The 21,461-nt window shown below is 45.6% G+C and overlaps 1 protein-coding gene across 1 annotated transcript in view; it reads left to right on the forward strand.

The window, feature by feature from the left end:
* FIRRM (FIGNL1 interacting regulator of recombination and mitosis) overlaps window positions 1-21,461 on the forward strand; it is a 48,109-nt gene that overhangs the window by 9,923 nt on the left and 16,725 nt on the right. The window contains exons 5-13 of the mRNA XM_056844442.1: window positions 3,591-3,731; window positions 4,464-4,626; window positions 4,975-5,059; window positions 10,985-11,123; window positions 12,325-12,405; window positions 12,741-12,805; window positions 15,937-16,085; window positions 17,517-17,646; window positions 19,263-19,449. Of these exons, the coding sequence (XP_056700420.1) occupies window positions 3,591-3,731; window positions 4,464-4,626; window positions 4,975-5,059; window positions 10,985-11,123; window positions 12,325-12,405; window positions 12,741-12,805; window positions 15,937-16,085; window positions 17,517-17,646; window positions 19,263-19,449 (1,140 nt within the window). The remainder of the gene's footprint in view (window positions 1-3,590; window positions 3,732-4,463; window positions 4,627-4,974; window positions 5,060-10,984; window positions 11,124-12,324; window positions 12,406-12,740; window positions 12,806-15,936; window positions 16,086-17,516; window positions 17,647-19,262; window positions 19,450-21,461) is intronic.

A 21,461-nucleotide genomic window follows, 5' to 3' on the forward strand; every position in this document is an offset into this window, starting at 1 on the left:
AGGATCAAATTCAGATTCACACAGATGCCAGTCTAGAGGGCTGGGGAGCGACATGTCAGAGCTGCATTGCTCAAGGTCAGTGGTCAAAGTCAGAGAAGAAGCTCCATATAAACGTCCTAGAACTCAGAGCCATCTGTCTAGCCCTACTCCACTTTCAGGAGTCCCTACTCCACTGGCATGTCCTTGTACGAACGGACAATATGAGTGCCAAAGCTCATCTGAACAAACGGGGGATCGAAGTCTTCCAAGCTACATCAGGAAGTGGAACTGATCCTCTCCTGGGCTGAGTCTCACATTTCTTCTTTCTCAGTGAAACATATCAGAGGGGTCCTCAACCTACAAGCGGATTGGTTGAGCCGCCAGACCATCGACAAAGGAGAATGGTCACTAAACAAGTCCATTTTCGATCAGATAATGGAGAGGTTCGGCCAGCCCACAGTGGACCTGTTTGCGTCAGCGAGCAACTATCTTCTTCCTCACTTCTTCACACGCTACTTCCACCCAGCAGCGGAAGCTCTGGATGCCCTGATGTCCCCCTGGCCAAGGGAGTTACTCTTTGCCTTTCCCCGTCTTCCCATTCTTCTGAAGGTAATCAGGAAAATCAGGAGGGAGAAGGCTACGCTCATCTTAGTTGCCCCATTCTGGCCGAAGAGGCCCTGGTTCCCAAGCCTCAAAGAGCTCTCAGTCCAACAACTGTGGGAACTTCCACCTGCCCCAGACCTACTTCTCCAGGGGCCCCTTTTCCACCCAGACCCTCAATGGCTTCACTTGACCGTCTGGAAATTGAGTGGAGCAGACTCCTGAGTTGTGGCTACAGCGTAGAGATAGTAAACACCATGATAGTCCAGGAAGCCCTCTACTAGGAGAATATATGACTTCTTCTGGAAGACATTTGTCCTATGGTGCAGAAGGAAACATGTCGACCCACTTTCTCCAGGCCTTCCCAGGATCCTCTCCTTTCTGCAGGAGGGTGCGGAGAGAGGTCTTAAGACAGCCACTCTTCTTAGGCAGATTGCTGCTCTGTCAACGGTCATCCCTTCTATTGATGGCACAGCTCTTTCTAGACATCCGCACATCCAAACCTTCCTAAAAGGAGTGCTCCAGACAAAACCTCCTCCAATTCACCGGTTTCCTACCTGGCGTCTCAATGTAGTCCTGTGGGTTCTTACGCGGCCCCCATTTGAGCCCATTCGAGAAATTCCTTTGAAGCTTCTGAGGATGAAGACAATTTTCCTAATGGCAGTCACATCTGCTCGGAGAGTCTCCGAACTTGGGGCCCTATTGGCCCACAAAGGTTTTTGCACCTTTCATAGGGACAAGGTGGTCCTTAGGCCTGACCCTACCTTCATCCGGAAGATGAATTCCCTTTTCCACCGCAAGCAGGAAATTAGTCTCCCTTCCTTCTGCCCCAACCCTGGTCATCCCAGGGAAAAGGAGTGGCACAATTTAGATCTTAGGAGATCCCTTAGGGTATATCTAAAACGCACACCCCCATTAGAAGGTCCGACTCATTATTCATCTCCTTGACTAATCCATCTAAACTTAGACGCTATGTCCTCTGCTGACGCAGCCTTCAGAAGAAGGGTGTTGCAGCACGTCTTGGACGAATCCTAGGCCCACCCAGATGGTCTAGCTCTTGGAGATCCCACTGTCTGCAAGATGCCTGGAGCCCCAGAACGAGAACGGAGCCTTGTTTACTCACCGTGAGGGCTCCTTCTGTTCTGGGGTCGAAGGACATTTTGCCCGCCCAAGAGTATTCGTTCTCAAGACGACTGTAGAACCTCGCCCCATTGGGCGATCTTTACCTTAGATCTAGCCTGAAGCTAAGGGTTATAGTTCTCCCAAGTCCGCTGTATTCTCTAACAGGCAAGGGAGTCTCACAGTTATTTCATGGTGTTACAGGCTTTGACATATTAGAGCACATGAACATGGTATTAGTGTTGTATATATTCAGAATTATTCAATATAAAACCCAATTACACATATAAACGTCAAAATATATAGCTGAGGTTTAATTTCCTTTTAAAAGGAAGGAGAGCCTGAATATTCTTTGCGAGAGGCTTATGCTTCTATTACACTATTAAAGGTTTCAGTAAGTAACTAACAGCATATTCTGCTTTTTTCTATGACCTTTCCCAACCTTTTCAATGGCTAACGAGAAATGGTTAGCCGCTCTTTCTGTAAATTTTGAGTTACAGAACAGAGTGCTTGATTCTCACTTTTCCAATGATTTTAAGTGCAGAAATGTTATCCAGTTCAAGGGTATATGATGCTGACTATGATGTAATGATGTAATGTAAACAATAATTGTATTTTATGATTTAAACATGAAAACAAGTTACCAGTACTATAAATTAATGAATGGGTTCAATCTCAACATATTTTTCTGGAGATGAGAATGATGTTAAAATTGATTATATAGAGTGATGACAAAACTCAAAACTGATTGTTTAAAGTTTAGCAAAATAGCCTGGTGGAAGAGGAAGTTCTTATTTGGTAATATAATGAGAGGCTACTGAGCATGTTCAGTAAAAATGAGAATTGCTCGATTGTCAGTCAGCCTCTTTGAAGGTGACTGAAACAGTATAAATACAGGCAAGGGGAGGGCTAGTACTTCAGATCTCTTTCAGAGGGTCTCAGAAGATGGTGTTGGTATGTATGGCTTCACAAATATATTATTCTAGAATGTGAATTAGATACTTTGAACTAAATCAGACTTCTTTAACTGTTATATTTTAAGTGTTGGATTTTAAAACTGAATAGTATGTAGAACTTGCTTGCTTTACTGTATACGTCGTTACTGAATATTAAGACTTTGTAATAGTTGCATATACACATATACATACACACAATTACATTGGAGTACATCAATAAAAATACTTGCTTTTTAAGTGAGTAAAATAGTTGAGTCCTGCTTAGTAGGTGACTATCTGAATAAGAGAACATACCACTTCTCAGGAAGGGGTCCATTCTAAGAGCATAGTCACTCAAAAGGCACTGACTCGCTTCAATGGGATTTCTGGTGTTCACTTACTGTTTACTGTTTAAAGCTGTTTTTTCTTGTAGTGTTGTTTGTTCTATATTTACCTGTCTTATTAGCTCGGTGAGTCTGCAAACTGGCTCAGGCGGGTTTCCCGCCCAGGAAGACAGGAAGTTAAATTTTTTAGTCCTGCCTCCCTGGGCACGTGACTGCAAAACCCACTGTCTGCAAGATGCCCTTCGACCCCAGAACAGAAGGAGCCCTCACTGTGAGTAAACAAGGCTCTGTTTCAAACTGCTTGTTGGAAGTCCCATAGAGCAGGATTTGATCAGATGAGCCGCTCGGTGTGAGAGCAGACCCCGCTTTGATCATGAAATCCGATCTAATAGGATTTCATGGCCGTCCCTACTTTTTCCTCCACAGTTTATTGCTAAACTTGAATTGGGTTGCATCAGAAAATGCAGGGATACAAAATTCCCGCTGGCATTACTCTGCTGCAGGGTTGGACCTATGGCAGCCTGACTTTTTAGGAAGCATGCACAGCCAGAAGCTGAGCTGTTTGCTTGAAAGCCAGCTACTGATGCTTTTATTAATGTATTTTCCCTTGCAGACCGTAGTGCAGCTGATGGAAGTATTAAGAGGATGCGTGCAACACATCTGTACTACGCAGGAGACCGTGCCTCTAGAATGTATCCACAGTCTTCCCTCTTCTGTTCTTCATGTGATCAAGAACACGTTTATATACTGCAGGGTTGGTGAGCTTAATAACTCCATAGATGCTTAATGTTCTAGATTTAACAACCAAAAAAAACCTCTACAGGTTTTTTTTAAAGCCGCTGAAATATTAGTACTGTGTTCAGTTTTAAAAAAAATCAGTGCTGTAAAAAGTAGTGAGACAGGTTTGGAATTCCCCAGAACTGTTTCTCAGGGTATGTGGTTAGTAAAAACCAAAATAAAAAGTGGAGGGAGAGAGCGTGTTCCAGGGCATTATGGAAAAGCTTTGTGGACAGCAGTTTGTAACAGTCTGAAAAGGAGGAGTTGTGTCGCTTCTCTCCCCAGCAGTCCTTGGGGCAACCAGAATTCTATTTTGTACCTAGCACGTGTGTGTGTAAAGTGCCGTCGAGTTGCAGCCAACTTATAGCAACCCCTTACGGGTTTTCAAGGCAAGAGACGTTCAAGGGTGGTTTGCCATTGCCTGCCTCCATGTCATGACCCTGGTATTCCGTGGAGGTCTCCCATCCAAATACTAGCCAGGTCTGACCCTGCTTAGCTTCTGAGATCTGACGAGATCAGGCTAGCCTGGGCCACCCAGGACAGGGTGTACCTAGCATCGTCGAACCGAATTAAGTGTGTGAATATTGATTCTGGTGAAAGGCATCACATTGCTATTGCTTTTAGATATTCTGTTGGTCATGAGCCTGTGTCCAACTGTAGCCATGCATAACGTGTGTGGTTCATTTCCTGGTTCTGTGTTTTGCTACAGGACAGTGAGTCGCTGTACAGTGACTATCTCCATCTGTTTGCTGACTTACTCCAGTCTTTGTTTAAGGAAGCCTATACTTTGCAGAAGCAGCTTATGGAGATGCTTGATATGATCTCTGTGGATTCCTGTGCTACTGAAGACGGTACAGCAACTGTGGTTTCAGGTGGGTGTAGAAAATATGCATCTTAAGACAGACCAGTGGGCACCAATTTGTCAAAATTAAGCAAGCACCTTCCCTTCCGTGAATGCCGATGTTGGGCATCAGTTGAAAGGTTCCTACAGTTATTATTCCATGATTCCTAGATGAAACCTCCCCCCTCTCACCTTTTCAAATTCAAGACTTCACGGCTAGGGTTTAGATGAAGATGACAGAAAGTGCAAGCGTTAGTTAAATCCTGTTCTGAACTTATGGAAAACAGTCTTTAGCTGAGTGGATACTATGTGCGCTCTTGGCTGTGCTTGTTGATAAAAATTTATTTTGCAGTTAGTGTTGTGTTTATTTGCTCTGTAGTGATTCACACTGTGTTGGAGATCTGCTCTGCTATTTCCAGCATAGATCATGCCCTTCATGCGAACACATGGAAGTTTTTGATCAGGTATGTTTTCATGATCCTAATGATAAATCGTATGAACTCCTGTTTTTATATTTCCTCATGTGAGCACCATGTAAGTAGATAGACCCAGAACAACAGCGTGTATTACGAAGTTGTCTTGGTTTCAGCCCCTGCTTCACTTTTACTAAGTGAATTGCGGAATAGTGTGAAAGAGGGGCACTCTTTTGTGGGTTTTTCTGGTGAACTTGGTGAACTCGTGGGTGGACTAATGTAGGAAAGCAATAGAGGGAGAATAAAATTAAAGCACAGATTAAAAGAAACGGTACAAATGTGAGATAAGGATTGTATCAAGAACTGTATCAGACAGTTTGAAGGGCAGTGGGAATATAGATAAGGGATTTAGTGATTATTAACTAAACAATTTCCAGTTGGAAATATAAGATCAGTTTAAAATGAGTCTCCTGTAAGATTGATTATAAGATTGATTATACTGATTATACTGTATGCATGTTGTGGGTTTTTTATTGAAAATTTTGAATAATATTTTTTTTAAAAAAGGGTGATTCTCGTTCTGGTTGGAGGTCATCTTGAAACTCGCGGGTATTACCATCACGTGCCCAGGGTAGGCAGGACCAAAAAAACTTTATTCTACTTCCTGCCGCCTGGGCGGGAACTCCAGTTTCCGTCCTGCCTTGATCAGGGTAGCAGCTTCGTTCTCGAACTCCGACTCGTTTTCAAAGACTTTTCCTTCGTGTGTACTCCTTTCGTTTTAACCTTTGTCTAGTTTTCAGTGAGTTTGTTTTCCTTCCCTTACCCCCTTTACCGTTCGTTGGCTTTAGCCTCAAACGTCCCTTCCCCCCGCCACTTTCGATTTCCCCCCTCCTCCCGCTCCCCACTTCGCCCTGTTGGGCAAGATGGCGGACGGCAAGAGAGACTCTGACTGTCTGAGGAGGACCATGACTCAGCCCTCGTCGCTTCGACAGGGCGATGTGACAGAGAGCATTCTAACAGCCGCGGCGGCGGCTCCATGAAAGGCGCAGAAGGGCCGACTGCCCCAAAGAGGCGCGCTCTGTTGAGCCGCCTCAAAATGGTGCGAATCACAGTGAGAGGTGAGAGACTGCAGTGACGGCCACCCCAGCTAGGAGCGCCTTAGAAGAAAGCTCTCGACTCATTCCGAAGTCTCCACAAGGGGGTAATGTAACGCGTACCGAGGCAGAGACTTCTCTAACTCGGCGGGAAATTGTGGATTTGTTTAACTAGGTGTTGGATACACAGGCTTAAATGATGGTGGCCCTCAAGGAATCCCTTTCCCCTCTCATACAGGGCACGGGTTCAGATCCTGCTCTAATCACCTCACAACGCTCCCTTCAGGGACAGGGAGACCAATCTAACCCTCAGTGGCGCATTAAAGCCGCACTCAGGGCCCCTTCCCCCACTCTCAATCCCTTCAAGCCCTGGAGCATACCTCTTCAGTGGCCCCACATTTAAAAGGCAGAGAAAAAGGGGAATTGATTCCGATGAGGACACTCCCATTCTCCTTAAAGAACAACATCCCCGCCTATTTCAGCGGAGGATTTTTAGGGACTCTTAAGCAGGGCTCTGGTAACCCTAGACCTCAATGAGGATCCAGGCCTTGTAGCCGTCTCCATTCCTAAACCCACGAAAAAGGGGCCAAGGAGTTCTTCCCAAGTACCAAACCTCGCATCTGGGAGATCCCATTCCCAGAATTTGTTGAAACCTAGGTACAAGCTGAATTGGACAAACCCTTGGCCAGTAGACAGTCCCCTACCAATACAAAAGACTGTACACCATGGTTCCACAGGCCGGGTCCCTTTTCAACTTTCCCTGGTTGATGCCCCTGTAGCGGCAGTTCACTCATCTGATTTACCATCTGAAGATGGAACGGGGTCAATTAGAGACCCACTCTATTGGAAAGAAGAGATTCTTTCCAAAAAGGTTTAGGAGGCCTCCGCTCTGGCAATCTAAGCCTCAGCAGCAATCTCCTTGTGACCAGAGCCTCCATTGTGTGGCTCAGGTAAATTATCAGCTCTATGCAGGAAAAAATCATTAGATTGCGGAAGACCTTAACAGACTTTGAGGGCATCCGCATTCATGACAGACGCATCTCTTGATGCTATGTCCCTCACAGCTCGAGCCACTTCTTCCAACATTGCTATCGGAGGAGCACTGTGGGTTCGTCCCTGGCAAATGAGCTTAAAACCAAAACACTGACCATGTCATACCCCTACACTGGGGGAAGACTCTTTGGGGAAAGAATAGAAAAATCCTTATGGAAAACAAGGATAAGAAAAACGTTCTTCCAAGATCCTACAACAAGGAGGGAAGACATTCCTCTGCCTACTCCAGTTTTAGAACTTTCCACTCTCTGGCCCCCTTCAGGCCAGAACAATGCAGGGGTTCTTGGAATAATAATAATAAAGGCTCCTTTCACAGATGGGGAAACAAAAATTTTTCGTTCCTCTCAGGGACAACATCAGTTCTCGGGCAACAAGGGAGACAAGTTCTCCAAAGCCCCTAAGCAGTGACGCCAAGTCACAGCTGGTGTGTGTGGGGGAGACCCCTACGATTCTGCCACAAGCTGGAAAGGTTTGCATGGGTTTCTCAGGTGTTATCAACAGGTTATCTCATAGAATTCACATCTCTCCCAAGAGACAAAATTGTGAACTCCCCAAAATCTTCTCGCAGGGACAAAGCATCAGCGATCCCTGGACGCCATATTCCGCCTACACCGAATTCAAGTCATAGAACCAGTCCCTCATCCCGAAATTGGCTATGGGGTATATTCCATCCTCCCTACAGTCCCCAAGAAAAATGGAAACTGGAGGGCTATCTTGGACCGGAATCATCTAAACAGAGGGTTAGATACAGGAAATTCCATATGGAGATCCTCAGTTCCATTATGGAAGCCCTACAGGTAGGCCAGGTCCTAACCTCCTTGGACCTGAATAAGGCATACCTTCACGTGTCTATTCACCCCTCCCACAGGAGGTTTCTCAGATTTTGCTATGCCAAGAGACTCTACCAATTCAGGGCACTTTCCTTCTGTTTGGCTTCTGCTCCTCATGTCTTCACCAAAATACTGGTGATGCCGGTGGCGTTACTCCGACAGGAGTGAATTACAATATTGCCATATCTAGGCGACCACGGGTTTCTTGTCAATCTAGAAAAGAACCAACTGAAGCCAGCACAGAGATTAGAACACCGGGGGGTTATCATAGACAGTCACATGAACCCGATATGTCTTCCACAGGACAAGATCACCAGAATCCATTCCATGTCCCAGTCAGTAATCAGCTTCAGCCACGGCAGGATCATGTTCCTTGCCAAATTGCTGGGAAAGACGGTAGCCTGTCTCACCTCGGTCCCGTGGGCCAGGTTCCACTCGAGACCGCTCCAGGGAATCCTACAACCCTATCAGGATTTGATCACACACAGCGGGGGCAAGTCCTTCCCCCTCCCCCGGAAATTGCGCCAATCCCACCTGCGGTGGTACCAAAGCAACATTCTCAACCAGAGGTACATTTCATCATAGGGGTCCAGATACAGGTATACACAGACACCAGTCTAGAGGGTTGGGGAGCTACTTTTCAGGGCCAAATGGCTCAAGGCCAGTGGTCTCTAAGAGAAAAGAGATTACACATAAGCATACTACAACTAAGAGCCACTCAACTGGCTCTACAGCACTTCAGGAGCCTCCTATATCGCAGACACATTCTGATCCACACGGAAAATGTGTCCGCGAAAGCGTACCTTAACAACCAGGAGGGGTCAAAGTCTCCCAGGCTCCATCAGGAAGCCGAGATCATTCTCTCCTGGAAGAGATGTATCATCTGTCCCTTCAGCGGAACATGTCAGGGGAGTTATCTCCAGGCCGAGCCGTCTGGTTCTGGACAAAGGGGAATGGTCTCTCCACAGGATAGTTTTCAATCAGATCATGGAGAGATTCGGCCAGCCCAAGGGGTTACCTGTTTGCCTCGGTGAGCATTCACCCCCTCCTGCGATTCCTTACACGTTATTCCCACCAAGAGGTGGAGAACAGGGACGCCCTCCTGTCCCCATGGCCGAAGGAACTACTGTTCGCCTTTACGTCCATTTCCATTCTACCAAGGGTAATAAGAAAGGTCAGGAAGGAGGGTGCAAACGTCATTCTTATTGATCCTCGTTGGCCGAGAAAATCCAGGTTTTTCCAGCCTGGAGTTATCCGTCCAGATGCCTTGGGAACTCCCAAACATTCCAGACCTGCTTCATCAGGATCCCTTATTTCATCCAGAACCCCAATGGCTTCACTTAACCACCTGGAAAATGAAAGGAAGTCCCTCTTAGAGGAGGGATACAGCAAGGTGGTGGTGGCTACCATGATAGAAGCGAGGAGACTTTCCACTAGGAGGATTTTTAACACCTCCCGGAAAGCCTTTGTTCTGTGGTGTAGGCGCAAGCACATCGATCCATTGTTACCAGGGATTCTCAAGACCCTAGAGTTCCTCCATCATGGAGTTGCACAGGGTCTCAAGGCTTCCACATTGCACAGACAGGGGGCAGCCATATCCACCATTCTTAGGGTCTCCGAAGGTTTATCTCCTTCTAGGCATCCCCACATTTTGACTTCTCTAAGGGAGTGGTTCAAAGGAAGCCTCCAGTAGTCTATCGCTTCCCACGTTGCGCCTCAATGTGATCCTCACAGCATTGATATGCATTCCCTTTAATCCCATTAAGGGTATTCCCTTAAGGATGCTGAGGATGAAATCCTCCTTCCCCATAGCAGTGTCTTCAGCCCGTCGTGTTTCCGAGCTTAGGGCGCTGTCAGCGCGTGAAGGACTCTGTATCTTTCACAGTGACAAGGTGGTCCTCAGACTGGACCCCACCTTCATGCCAAAGGTGAATTCCATCTTTCACCATTCACAGAAGACTCTTTCGCCGTCATTCTGCCCCAATCCTGTTCGTCTCAGGAAAAAAGAGTGGCATCTTTTAGACTTGAGACAACTACTCAAGGTTTACCTTAGTCATACAGAACCTATCAGACACTCAGATACCTTATTTATCTCATTAACCAATCCATCTAAAGGTCAAAATGTCTAACACCGCCATCAGTTGCCCGGTGAAACAGTGCATTACTGAGGTATACAAAGCCAGTAATCTGCCTCCTCCTGCTGGCATCACTGCACATTTGATACTCAGTGCAGCCACCTAGGCGACCTTTGATACGCACGCCTCTTTAGACAAGACACGTAGGGCGGCCAATTGGTCTACGGCACCTATATTAATAGAACATTACAAGATTGATGCCAGGGCCTCTGCTGACGCAGCCTTCGGTAGAAGGGTCCTGCGGCACGTCTTGGATGCACCATAGTCCCACCCGGTCAAACAGCTCTTGGATATCCCACGAGTTTCAAGATGACCTCCAACCAGAACGAGAACGGAGCCTTGTTTACTCACCGTGAAGGCTCCTTCTGTTCTGGATTGGAGGTCATCTTGCCCACCCAAAAATCATAAGGGTATCAAGTTATCCAAGACTTAGCTCCTTTTGTTCATTGCAGTACCTAAGGGGTGTGGTTGCCTAATGTTAGAGGCATAATACAGAGTGCTCTTTATGTTCACCATCTTACCTGAATCAAGTATTTTCCACTTACCTGTTTTCCCCCGGTATGTTAGTGTTTTTAGGAGTTCATGTTCTTTGTTTATAAGGTACACTGTTGTTGCCTGGTTGGTCTTTTGTACTTACCTGTCTCCTTAGCTCGGTGAGTTCGTAAACTGGAGTTCCCGCCCAGGCGGCAGGAAGTAGAATAAAGTTTTTTTGGTCCTGCCTACCCTGGGCACGTGATGGTAATACCCGCGAGTTTCAAGATGACCTCCAATCCAGAACAGAAGGAGCCTTCACGGTGAGTAAACAAGGCTCCGTTTTTGTGATGTGTTGAAATTTGAGAACTGTCAAATGTCTTTCCTCGCCAGGCAAAGCATGAAACACAAGTCGCTGATCAAGAACAGCTTGAAGCACGCTGCTATCCTCGGTGGCCTTTGTGAGGGCATCCTGTTCTCCTTCCAGTCTTGTTTGCTGCTGGCTGAGCAGATGAAACGGTCTGGGACGCAGGTGAATCGATCAGTACTTGCGGGCATTTGAGGACCGGGAAGAAGCTGGTGTCTTACAACGCTGCAACTATATTTGCAAAGAGTCATGCTGCTTTAAAACACTAAGAGCCAATTCCTGTGTGTGGGGGTGGTTCCATGGCGTCCGGAGGAGGCGCAGTCGCACCGCCAGTGCAGCAAGCCAAAAAATAAATAGAAAAAGAGTTTATTCGAAACCCCGTGGAACTCCCCATAGAGTTTCACAGGGCTGCGCCACGATTTTGCAGGTGTATCTCACTGCCAGCAAAATGGTGCTTTTTGGGGCTGAAAGGGGTTAGGAAGCTGCCTAAAGGCAGTTCCTCCTTAGGAATGCCCCAGGAATGCCTCCCAGAGTGCTGGCGCGAGCACTTATGCTGGACACACGCCACCAGGGAGGCAGCACGGGCGCAGGAGGCTCGCACTACTGTGCGGCACCCCCGGGGCCGGCGTAAGTTGCCCTATGCTGGCATCCGTGGCAGTTTGCACGGTGCAAGTGGCACACACGCCAGCCTAGGGGTTACACCGGTTCGTATGTGGCTCCGCCCCCCTTTAGGAATGGGCTGTAAGGGAGCTAGGCAAGGCCACAACGAAGGTTAGCAGCGTCTCATAATTTTTATAAGCTGGGTTGTATCCTGCTGCTTTGCTTAGCTAAGGACAACAAGTTCTGTTGGTGTGAGGAGTGTCCTACTGTATCCTCCTGCGTTGGAGGGATGCACCTTGTACTGATGGAACATGCTATGGGGCGGGGTCGTGGCTCAGTGGTAGAGCATCTGCTTGGCATGCAGATAGCCCCAGGTTCAATCCCTGGCATCTCCAGTTAAAGGGAATAGGCAGGTAGGTGATGTGAAAGACCCCTTCCTGAGATCCTGGAGAGCCCCTGCCGGTCTGACAATACTGACTTTGATGGACCAAGGGTCTGATTCAGGATAAGGCAGCTTCATGTTTTCATGTGTACTCTTAGCTGAACAGCATGGCAGGATGCAATCGGTTATATATCTGTCTCTTGGTAGTGTTGTGTTTTTTTAATGCACACAAGAACATGGCACTGTGTCCCAGGGAAGGGAGGACCTGAGATCCTGCCGCAGGTGGTTCCCTCAGTTGACCTTGCACCGCTTCAGGGAAACGGCTTGAAGATTTCAGATATTGATTACAGTTTTCTGCTAAACTTTTTATTTCCTTTTGGATAGGAGAACGTTGATTATAAGATATTTCAGAGGACAATCAAGCTGTGTAGGTTCTTTGCCGTTTCCTTGGTGCACTACATCAAGGTAAGAGATGGCCAGCTAGGTTTAGTCAAAAGGATTACTAACTTTTATTTGCGTACTTTGTAATTATAGTGTGCTAAAATATTTCAGCTATCATGTAACATACCCTTTGTGAGAACACTGTAGCATTTTGGGATACAACAATACTGGTATTGTTTGTCTATATCTTATTTCTTTTGTACAATAAACTGCTCTGTGATAGTTCTCTGGGGAACCATCAGGATTATTTTGGCTTCAGACATTAGAATTTTCTTCATTGTCTTTCCTACCCCTCCCCCTATTTTTTATATTAGTAAGTTTAAAAATCAAAATAGCACCTGATGTTATTGACTTTACAGGAATTCACTCCTTTCTTGGTGGATTCTTGCTCTCAGTTACACCAGACGTATCTTCAAATATACAGGTAAGCAAAACGTAACTGCTAATCAACTTGATTCATTGCAAAATTGTCACATTATCAAATGGTATGAGCCCAAACCTGAAACAAATATTGAAACCGCCTTCCTGGCCTCATGTGGATGTAATGGGGTGATTTTCAAACCATAGATTGGAAAGGTGCAGGCTTACACATTCCTGGTCCTGTTAATTTTGGTTTTTAGACCCACCAATGGCTATGAGGGCAGTCTTGATTAGTTTTAACCACACTGAGGTAATGCTAAACCATTACTGTTAAGCAACCCGATGTTAATTATTGGAACTAGGGTTTTTTTTGTTTAGTGAATTATTACATCACTGAAACAATGAAAAATGTCAGGTTTTTTTTTCTGCATACCTTAATATTTCTATGTTTGACATGTCAGATTATAGGAAAATAACCATCTTCCTTCAGAGTTTTGTAGGCCTTTGTTTTAACACTCTTGTATTTTTTTTCCATTCAGTTATTGTAAAAAAAAAAGTCTAAGGTTGCAGCTCATGAGAAACTTTATTTTGGAACATGATAAGCAGTGTATCATTTTCTAAAATCTATTCAAGTTAAATAATTGAGAAATGTATAGCATGTTCTCTGAGGTTGTTTAAAGACTATATTCAGATTGCTTATGCCAGTACACACTCCATGACCTGGATGGTTCAGGTTAGCCTGATCTTGCCAGATGTTGGAAGCGAAGCAGGGCCGGCCTGGGACCGGTACTATTTAATATTTTTATAAATGCCTTGGATGATGGAATGGAGAACATGCTAATCAAATTTGCAGATGACACCAAGTTAGGAGGGGTAGTTAATACCCTGGAGGGTAGGGTCAGAGTTCAGAATGACCTCGATAGACTGGAGAGCTGGGCCATAAGCAATAAAATGGATTTCAATAGTGAGAAGTGTAAAGTACTTCACCTAGGCAGAAACAACATAAGGCACAGGATGGGAGAGAGTTGGCTTGAAAACAGTACATGTGAAAGAGATCTGGGAGTCTTAGTGGACCACAAACTGAACATGAGTCAACAGTGTGATATGGCGGCTAAGAAGGCCAATGCAGTTCTGGGCTGCATCACTAGAAGTATTGTGTCTAGATCAAGGGAAGTAATACTACCACTGTATTCTGCATTGGTCAGACCTCACTTGGAATACTGTGTCCAGTTTTGGGCTCCACAATTTAAGAAGGATGTTGACAAGTTGGAGCGTGTCCAGAGGAGGGCCACCAGAATGGTCCAAGGTCTGGAATCCATGCCTTATGAGGAGAGACTTAAGGAGCTGGGTTTGTTCAGTCTGGAGAAGAGAAGATTAAGGGGAGACATGATAGCCATGTTTAAATATTTGAAGGGATGTCTTGTTGATGAGGGAACTAGCTTGTTCTCTGTTGCTCCAGAGACTAGGACACGGAGTAATGGATTTAAACTAAGAGAAAAGCGATTCCATTTAAACATTAGGAAGAACTTCCTGACTGTGAGGGCTGTTCGATGGTGGAATGCACTGCCTCGGAGGGTGGTCGAGTCCCCGTCTTTGGAGGTCTTTAAGCAGAGGCTAGATGGCCATCTGTCGGGAGTGCTTTGATTGTGGGATACTGCATGGTGAAGGGAGGGTTGGGGCTGAAAGGGGTTAGGAAGGGGAGGTAGTTGTTAATTTCCTGCATTGTGCAGGGGGTTGGACTAGATGACCCTGGTGGTACCTTCCAACTCTATGATTCTATGAGTACATGGATGGTGAACTGCCAAGGTTGTCCAGGGTTGCTATGCAAAGGCAGGCAATGGCGAAACCACCTCTGATCATCCCTTGACTTGAAAACCTTACGGGTCACCATACATCAGCTGTGACTTGATGGCACTTTCCACCAAAACCTTTTAGAAAGTATCTAAAAATGGAATTCTTTAATTTCATCATTGATTCACATTGTCCTTTTCTCTTAGTGATTGAAATCACCTTAATACCCACCCACTTGAACAGCTACTGCACATGAGGGGTATTAAACCCAAAATGTAAGCCTTAGTACGGGTACTCTTAAAGGCTTAGAGAGGAGCATGGCATGGCCAAAGACCTTCTACTTTAAGGTCACAATTTGTAATTAAATAACATAAATGAATGTCACATATCTAATTTTGAATATTTCAGTTATTTTTATTTCACGTCCTGTGTGATTTATGGGTCATGGCTTACAATTTTATAGAGTTAGGTCTATTAACCTGTGCCACGTTGTTATGGAGTTCATTATGGAGCCAGCATGGTGTAGTGATTAAGAACGGTGGTTTGGAGCGGTGGAGTCTGATCTGGAGAACCGGGTGTGATTCCCCACTCCTCCACATGAGCGGCTGAGGCTAATCTGGTGAACTGGATTTGTTTCCTCACTCCTACACACGAAGCCAGCTGGGTGACCCTGGGCAAGTTACAGCTCTGTTAGAGCTCTCTCAGCCTCACCCACCTCACAGGGTGTCTGTTGTGGGGCGGGGAAGGGATTGTAAGCCGGTTTGAATCACCCTTAAGTGGTAGAGAAAGTCGGCATATAAAAACCAACTCTTCCTCTTCCTCTTCCTCCTCTTCTTCTTCTTCTTCTTCTTCTCCTTCTCCTTCTCCTTCACCTTCACCTTCACCTTCACCTTCACCATAGTGTGAATAATACAAAGTTTCCCATGTGAACCAGAACTGAATATTCCCCTAAATGTCAAATTGGCAACTATAAGGTGCTACCTGAAAAAGAGGGCTGTGATAAATACAAAATAAAGACATGTTTTTGTTTCCTTAGCTCAGGGCTACAACAAAATGTGTGTGTGGGTATTCAAAGGGTGCATGTAACAGCTCCCCTGCAGAACTCACTCATAGTCACCAAGAAACGTCATCAGGTTTAAAACAAAGCAATGCAATGTTCTAGTTTGTATTTGCCTTGATTTGCACTTAGTAGTGGCCTGCTGGGTGACCTTGGACCAATCACAGTTCTCAGAACTCTCTCAGCCCACGTGGAGGCAGGCAATGGCAAACCACCTCCGAACATCTCTTGCCTTGAAAACCGTATGGGGTCGCCGTACGTCAGCTGTGATTTGATGACACGTACACACACACCGAGTGGCCAGAATGCAGCCGTGATGAAACGTTATGCGTTTCTTTTCCCACCAGCAAGTTTCCCCCAAGTCTTCATGCTGCGGTGATTGCTGAGGCACATCAGGATGAAATAGCAAAAGGATTCCTGCTGGCCCTGGATCCTCTCCTCCCCAGCCTGCTCACCTTCAGGCCTTTTGCAGAGGCTGTGTTAAGTAACGTATTAGGTAAGCTTAAAGGCCCTGATTATCCACTCCATCCTCTAAAAGCACAGGTGTGGTACCTGCTGTTATGGCCCCTTCATTTTCACTGGGGATTTGTAGCAGCAGCTTCAGGTTGGTGTCTCAGGTTTTCTGGGCACTTAATACTCAGGGCTTCCTAGGCCTTTTTCTCTCAAATTGTCAATTAATTGCAGTGCATTATTTGGAATTAGTATTCCACAGTTAATTAACAAGTAAGTGATGTTTGTTAATAATACCGCTTAGTCCTTAGGATACACAAAATGTGGGAAGGAACTACACGAGAAGGAGTAAATTTAGAATGTGGTGGAGTTTGAAAAGCTTGCTGGGTTACTTATAGTTCAGTCCTGAAGGGGGCCCCAAAAGGGGTTTGGAGGCAGCATGACCCCTGTAGCAGCATAAGTGCCACTTGTGCCATCCAAATGGGCACTTATGCCGCAGGTCCACATATGCCGGTGCTGGGGAGCCATGCGGCGCATGAGGCATGGGCGCCAGAGCAGCCTCAGCGGCAGCATTTCTCCACCACAAGGGCTCGCTCCAGCACCAAGGGGGACTTTCTCAGGGGCAGGGCTGACTTTAGTCAGCTTCCTAAGCACTCTCGCCCTGGAAATGCCCATTTTTGCTGGCACGAACTTGCGCCGGCACAAATGGTGACATGACCCCGTTAAACTGCATAGAGCAGTCTCACAGGTCTTGGGAGGATTTTCATTTTCGGCTTGCTGCACTTGGCACAACAAACCGCTTACCGGGGTGGGGGTGCAGCTGCACCGTCCCTTGCCGCCCCAGAAGTACCCGCTCCTTAGGATTGCTCTGCCTGGCTGTGTGGTTTTTAGATATGGCTACAAATTCTACAAATGAAAGATTCAGATAAATAAATGGATGCATTCATCCTCATTTATCAAAGTGGAACCTGGGATTTCTGTTCACAAATGTGTTTATAACCTCCTCTCCCAGTTAAATGGGCTGTAGTGCTGTGGGGCCTAAACGGTCTCTGTAATTGTAAGTCGGGGCTTGGGGTGTTTTGGAAGGCCAAGTCTGCCTTCGCGTCCCTTTAAAGTTTAAAGGGCCATGACAGGGATTGGTGCCGCAGCCCACCTGCAGCATGCTCTGCCATCGTCCTCACTGGCCGCCACTCCTGCTGCCTCCCCCAAACCCAAAATGCTCCTGAAATTTTGAGAGATCAGTGTTACTCCCGAAATTCTTAGAGTGTTTGGGCCGTTTTTGGATATCCCTGAGCCAAACTAATACAAGGAATTTTGGGAATAATTTTGGCTCAGGCATATCTGAATGTGCCCCTTCACAGTTGTAAGTGTAAACACTCTCGGGGCTTTCTACAACTGCTCTATCCCGCCAAGAGGGGCTCTGCACAGACGGAAGCTTGTACTTCGTTATAACACTTCCTTAAAATGTCGCCTTCAGCTTTCTCTCCTGAGCTGAACTTTGCACAGTGCCGCCTCCTGCTTTCTGTAATGGACCTGTTGCCATCCCAGCCCCAGGAGGTGCAGGAGCTTTGGAACACAGGAAGTCACTTCTCAGAAGACACTCCCAGGTAACTGCTCGCTGCTCCTGAGAAGTTGTGTCGGCAGGCAGCAGTTCTCTTGCCATGCTCTGGAGGCACTCTGAGAAACAGGTAAATTGGCCTGCAGAGAGAATGGCGGTGTTTGGGTTTAGGGAAACAGCGGGGTGTAGTGGTTAGAGAGCCAGCATGGTGTAGTGGTTAAGAGCTAATCTGGAGAACTGGATTCGATTCCCCACTCCTCCACATGAAGCCTACTGGGTGACCTTGGGCCAGTCACAGTTCTCTCAGAACTCTCTCAGCCTCACCTACCTCACAAGGTTTCTGTTTTGGAGGGGAGAGGCAATTGTAAGCCGCTTTGAGACTCCTTAAAGGAAGAGAAAAGCGGGGTATAAAAACCGACTCTTCTTCAAATGAAGGGCATCCTGATTCAGTCTTAAGTGTAGCTAAAATCCTAGTGTTGTCTATTTATATTGATATTTTACTAGAAAATTACAATCAATATATAGCCTATTAACATCTTTACATAATTAATATGTTACTTGTACAGTAACATTACCACCAAACCTAGCCTTGTTATCCTTTTAACTGTTGAAACAGTTCACAGTGTAGTCTGCTTATTCTGAAAATATTCCAGTTAACTTCTCCCTGATACAAGATGCTAATTTCTACTTGTGTATTTCACTGCTTGCCAACTTTTTATGACATATCAGGATGTTTTGTGTTTTATTTTGTGGAAGTCTAGTAGTTAATTGCATGAGGCATGATCCATCAGGCTCTACATCAGGGGTGTCATGTGTTAGGAGGGCCCGATATGACATAAATCTCACTTCGTCGGGCCAGGCCATGTGTACCATAACAGTTAATGCCAGGTACCAGGACAGTGAAGAAAGCTGATAGGAAGAAAATAGATTCCTTTGAAATGTGGTGTTGGAGAGTGTTACAGATACCGTGGACTGCCAAAAAACAAATCAGTGGTTATAGATCAAATCAAGCCTGAACTGACTGTAGAAGCTAAAATGACTAAACTGAGGCTATCGTATTTTGGTCACATCATGAGACGACAAGAGTCACTGGAAAAGACAGTCATGCTAGGAAAAGTTGAGGGCAGCAGGAAAAGAGGAAGACCCAACAAGAGATGGACTGACTCAATAAAGGAAGCCACAGCCCTCAATTTGCAAGATCTGAGCAAGGCTGTCAAAGACAGGACATTTTGGAGGACTTTCATTCATAGGGTCGCCATGAGTCGGAAGCGACTTGACGGCACTTAACACACACACACACCAGAGATACAAACTATAGAAGACACAGGCAAAGGCAACCAATGCTATTATTTTTACTTTATTTTTTACTTAAAATACAAATATGCTTAATAACACTCTTATGGGGGGGAAGTGGCTGCCGTAGCTGGTAAGTCCATAGTGAGCTCACCAGACCGCATTGGAAGTGGGGCGGGGGGGGGTGCTTGGCTGGCTCATGGGCCGGGTAAAAGCTCCCATGGGGCCGAATCCAGCCTCCGGGCCTTATGTTTGACACCCCTGCTCCACCTAGTGCTGCACTGACTCAGTTTCTTCTAGCGATGCATTATGAGGCTTGCTCAAGGGTTTTGTCTTATGGGAGTCACGCCACTGTTCTCCATGTCTCTGCAGGGTCCCCGTGTTTACCGCTCTCTTCCTCAGCCTACAGCAGTGCTCTGGAGAACTTTCCCTTCCTGTCTTTTTGCCGGGAGAGATGGCAACTGGAAAAGCAGAGAGCTCTGTCACTTTCTACCACTACGTCTGTATCCACTTGTGTGCCTTTGCCACCTCCCTCTGTGTGTCACATTTCCCTCTGCTGGTAAGGAGGAGTATTGCAAGCCAAGACCAATTGATTAGATTTGATTTTGCTTTGTTTGTAGCCCATCTTTTTCACTGAGACTCAAGGTATATTATGAAACATAGAAAACGATTCAATCAGAAGGTGTAAGATAACCAATAAACAATGCAATAGTACTAGGATTGCAGAAGCAGAAAAGAACACAAACTAAAAACTAAGGCGTAACATACAATAATAAAGAAAGTGGATTACAAACATCTTTATTTATTTATTTATTTATTTATTGGACTTATAACCCGCCTTCCCCAGCAAGCTGGCTCAGAGCGGGTAACATCATTTTAAAATTACAACAATCCAATATAAATATCCATAAAAGAACCAATAATAAAATTTAGTTATTTAAAACATTTATTAGCCCCCTTCATCCCTTATGGAACTCAAGGCAGCTTACAATATAAATGAAACATTGCAAAGCACATAAAAACAACAATTATAAAACCCATAAAAAATCATAATGTAAGAACTCCAATGAGGACTGCCAATAATAAAAGCTAAATCAATCATACGCAGTTCTAAATGAACTGTCTTCAGCTGCCTCCTGAAGATCAACAATGACAGGGACGGGCACATCTCCCTGGGGAGGTTGTTCCATAATTGTGAAAATACTTCTGTGAAGCTAGGTGGAAGATAGTTTCAGAGGGTAGCCGTTTTGGTCTGCAGGAAAACAGCTAGATTCAAGTCCTGGAGCACCTTATAGACCAACAAGGTAGAAATTAATGCAGCAAAAGCAAGGTAATGCAATACGCTGATTTGAGGTTGGATTCTGAAAGTTGTTTAGCCAACGGTTTCAGTTAAGATAGAGGAGATCATTCCTCGCTACCTCATATGTGGGATACACCTGCATTAACAGGAATTTTAAGCTGTTCTGTACAGCTCAATGAAAAGATTTCTGTTTTCATTGTTGTTAGGGTCGTGTCCAGATATGAGTGGAGGTGCTATATGCTGTGCTAGATTATGGAGGAAAGCCACCAGATTCCATTATGTTGGATGGTCAGGTTCTGGTGTTTCCATTTGAAAACTCTTAGAAACAATTTACAATGCACATTTATCCAAAGCAGCAACGTTCCCTGCAAATAAACAGTGATGGATAGCACTTAAACTGAGGTGCTAGTGTCCTCAAAATATTGATTTTTTAATAGGGGCTCCGAATAGAATGAGCTAAACCATATAGTTCTGATTGATGCTATTTTCCAGGATGCGCAGTGTTAGTAAAGGCTCTCCAACCTTAAGAAATATGTCTGAATTGGGCTTGTTTGCTGATAGCAGGAAGGTAAGTTTCGGTAAAATGGCGGAACCAAGGTTGGCGCTTTTTGTACAGGATCCTTGCTCTCCCAAATGGGAACCCAGTTTACGCTCAGGCCAAACTTCCTCTGAAGCTTCAAGCTTCGCAGTACATCATTCCTTTGGCATTAAAATGTTGTGTGTGGCTGGGATTCTTGCGCTGGTACCCAGAAGGAATTGTTTTGCACATTTCAGTGGCTTCTGATCAGAGGCATTTTACTAGGCTTAACTGAAAGTGTGGCTGTTTTATACTTTAGATGGTGGAATGATAATGAAGAGCAGCTGTAAGAATCAGAGTTGGAAGGGACCGCCGGGGTCATCTAGTCCAACTCCTGCACAATGCAGGAAATTCACAACTACCTCCCCCCCCCACAACCCTCAGTGACCCCTACTCCATGCCCAGAAGATGGCCAAGATGCCCTCCCTCTCATGATCTGCCTACGGCCATAGAATCAGCATTGCTGACAGATGGCCATCTAGCTTTTGCTTAAAAACCTCCGGGGAGCTTACCACCTCCCGAGGAAGCCTGTTCCACTGAGGAACCGCTCTAACTGTTAGAAAATTCTTCCTAATGTCTAGACAGAGACTCTTTGATTTAATTTCAACCTGCTGGTTCTGGTCTGACCTTCTGGGGCAACAGAAAACAACTCGGCGCCCTCCTCTATATGACACCCCTTCAAGTACATCCTAAT

Source organism: Euleptes europaea, chromosome 2 (assembly GCF_029931775.1).
Source record: "Euleptes europaea isolate rEulEur1 chromosome 2, rEulEur1.hap1, whole genome shotgun sequence".
Classification (NCBI taxonomy): Eukaryota; Metazoa; Chordata; class Lepidosauria; order Squamata; family Sphaerodactylidae; genus Euleptes; species Euleptes europaea.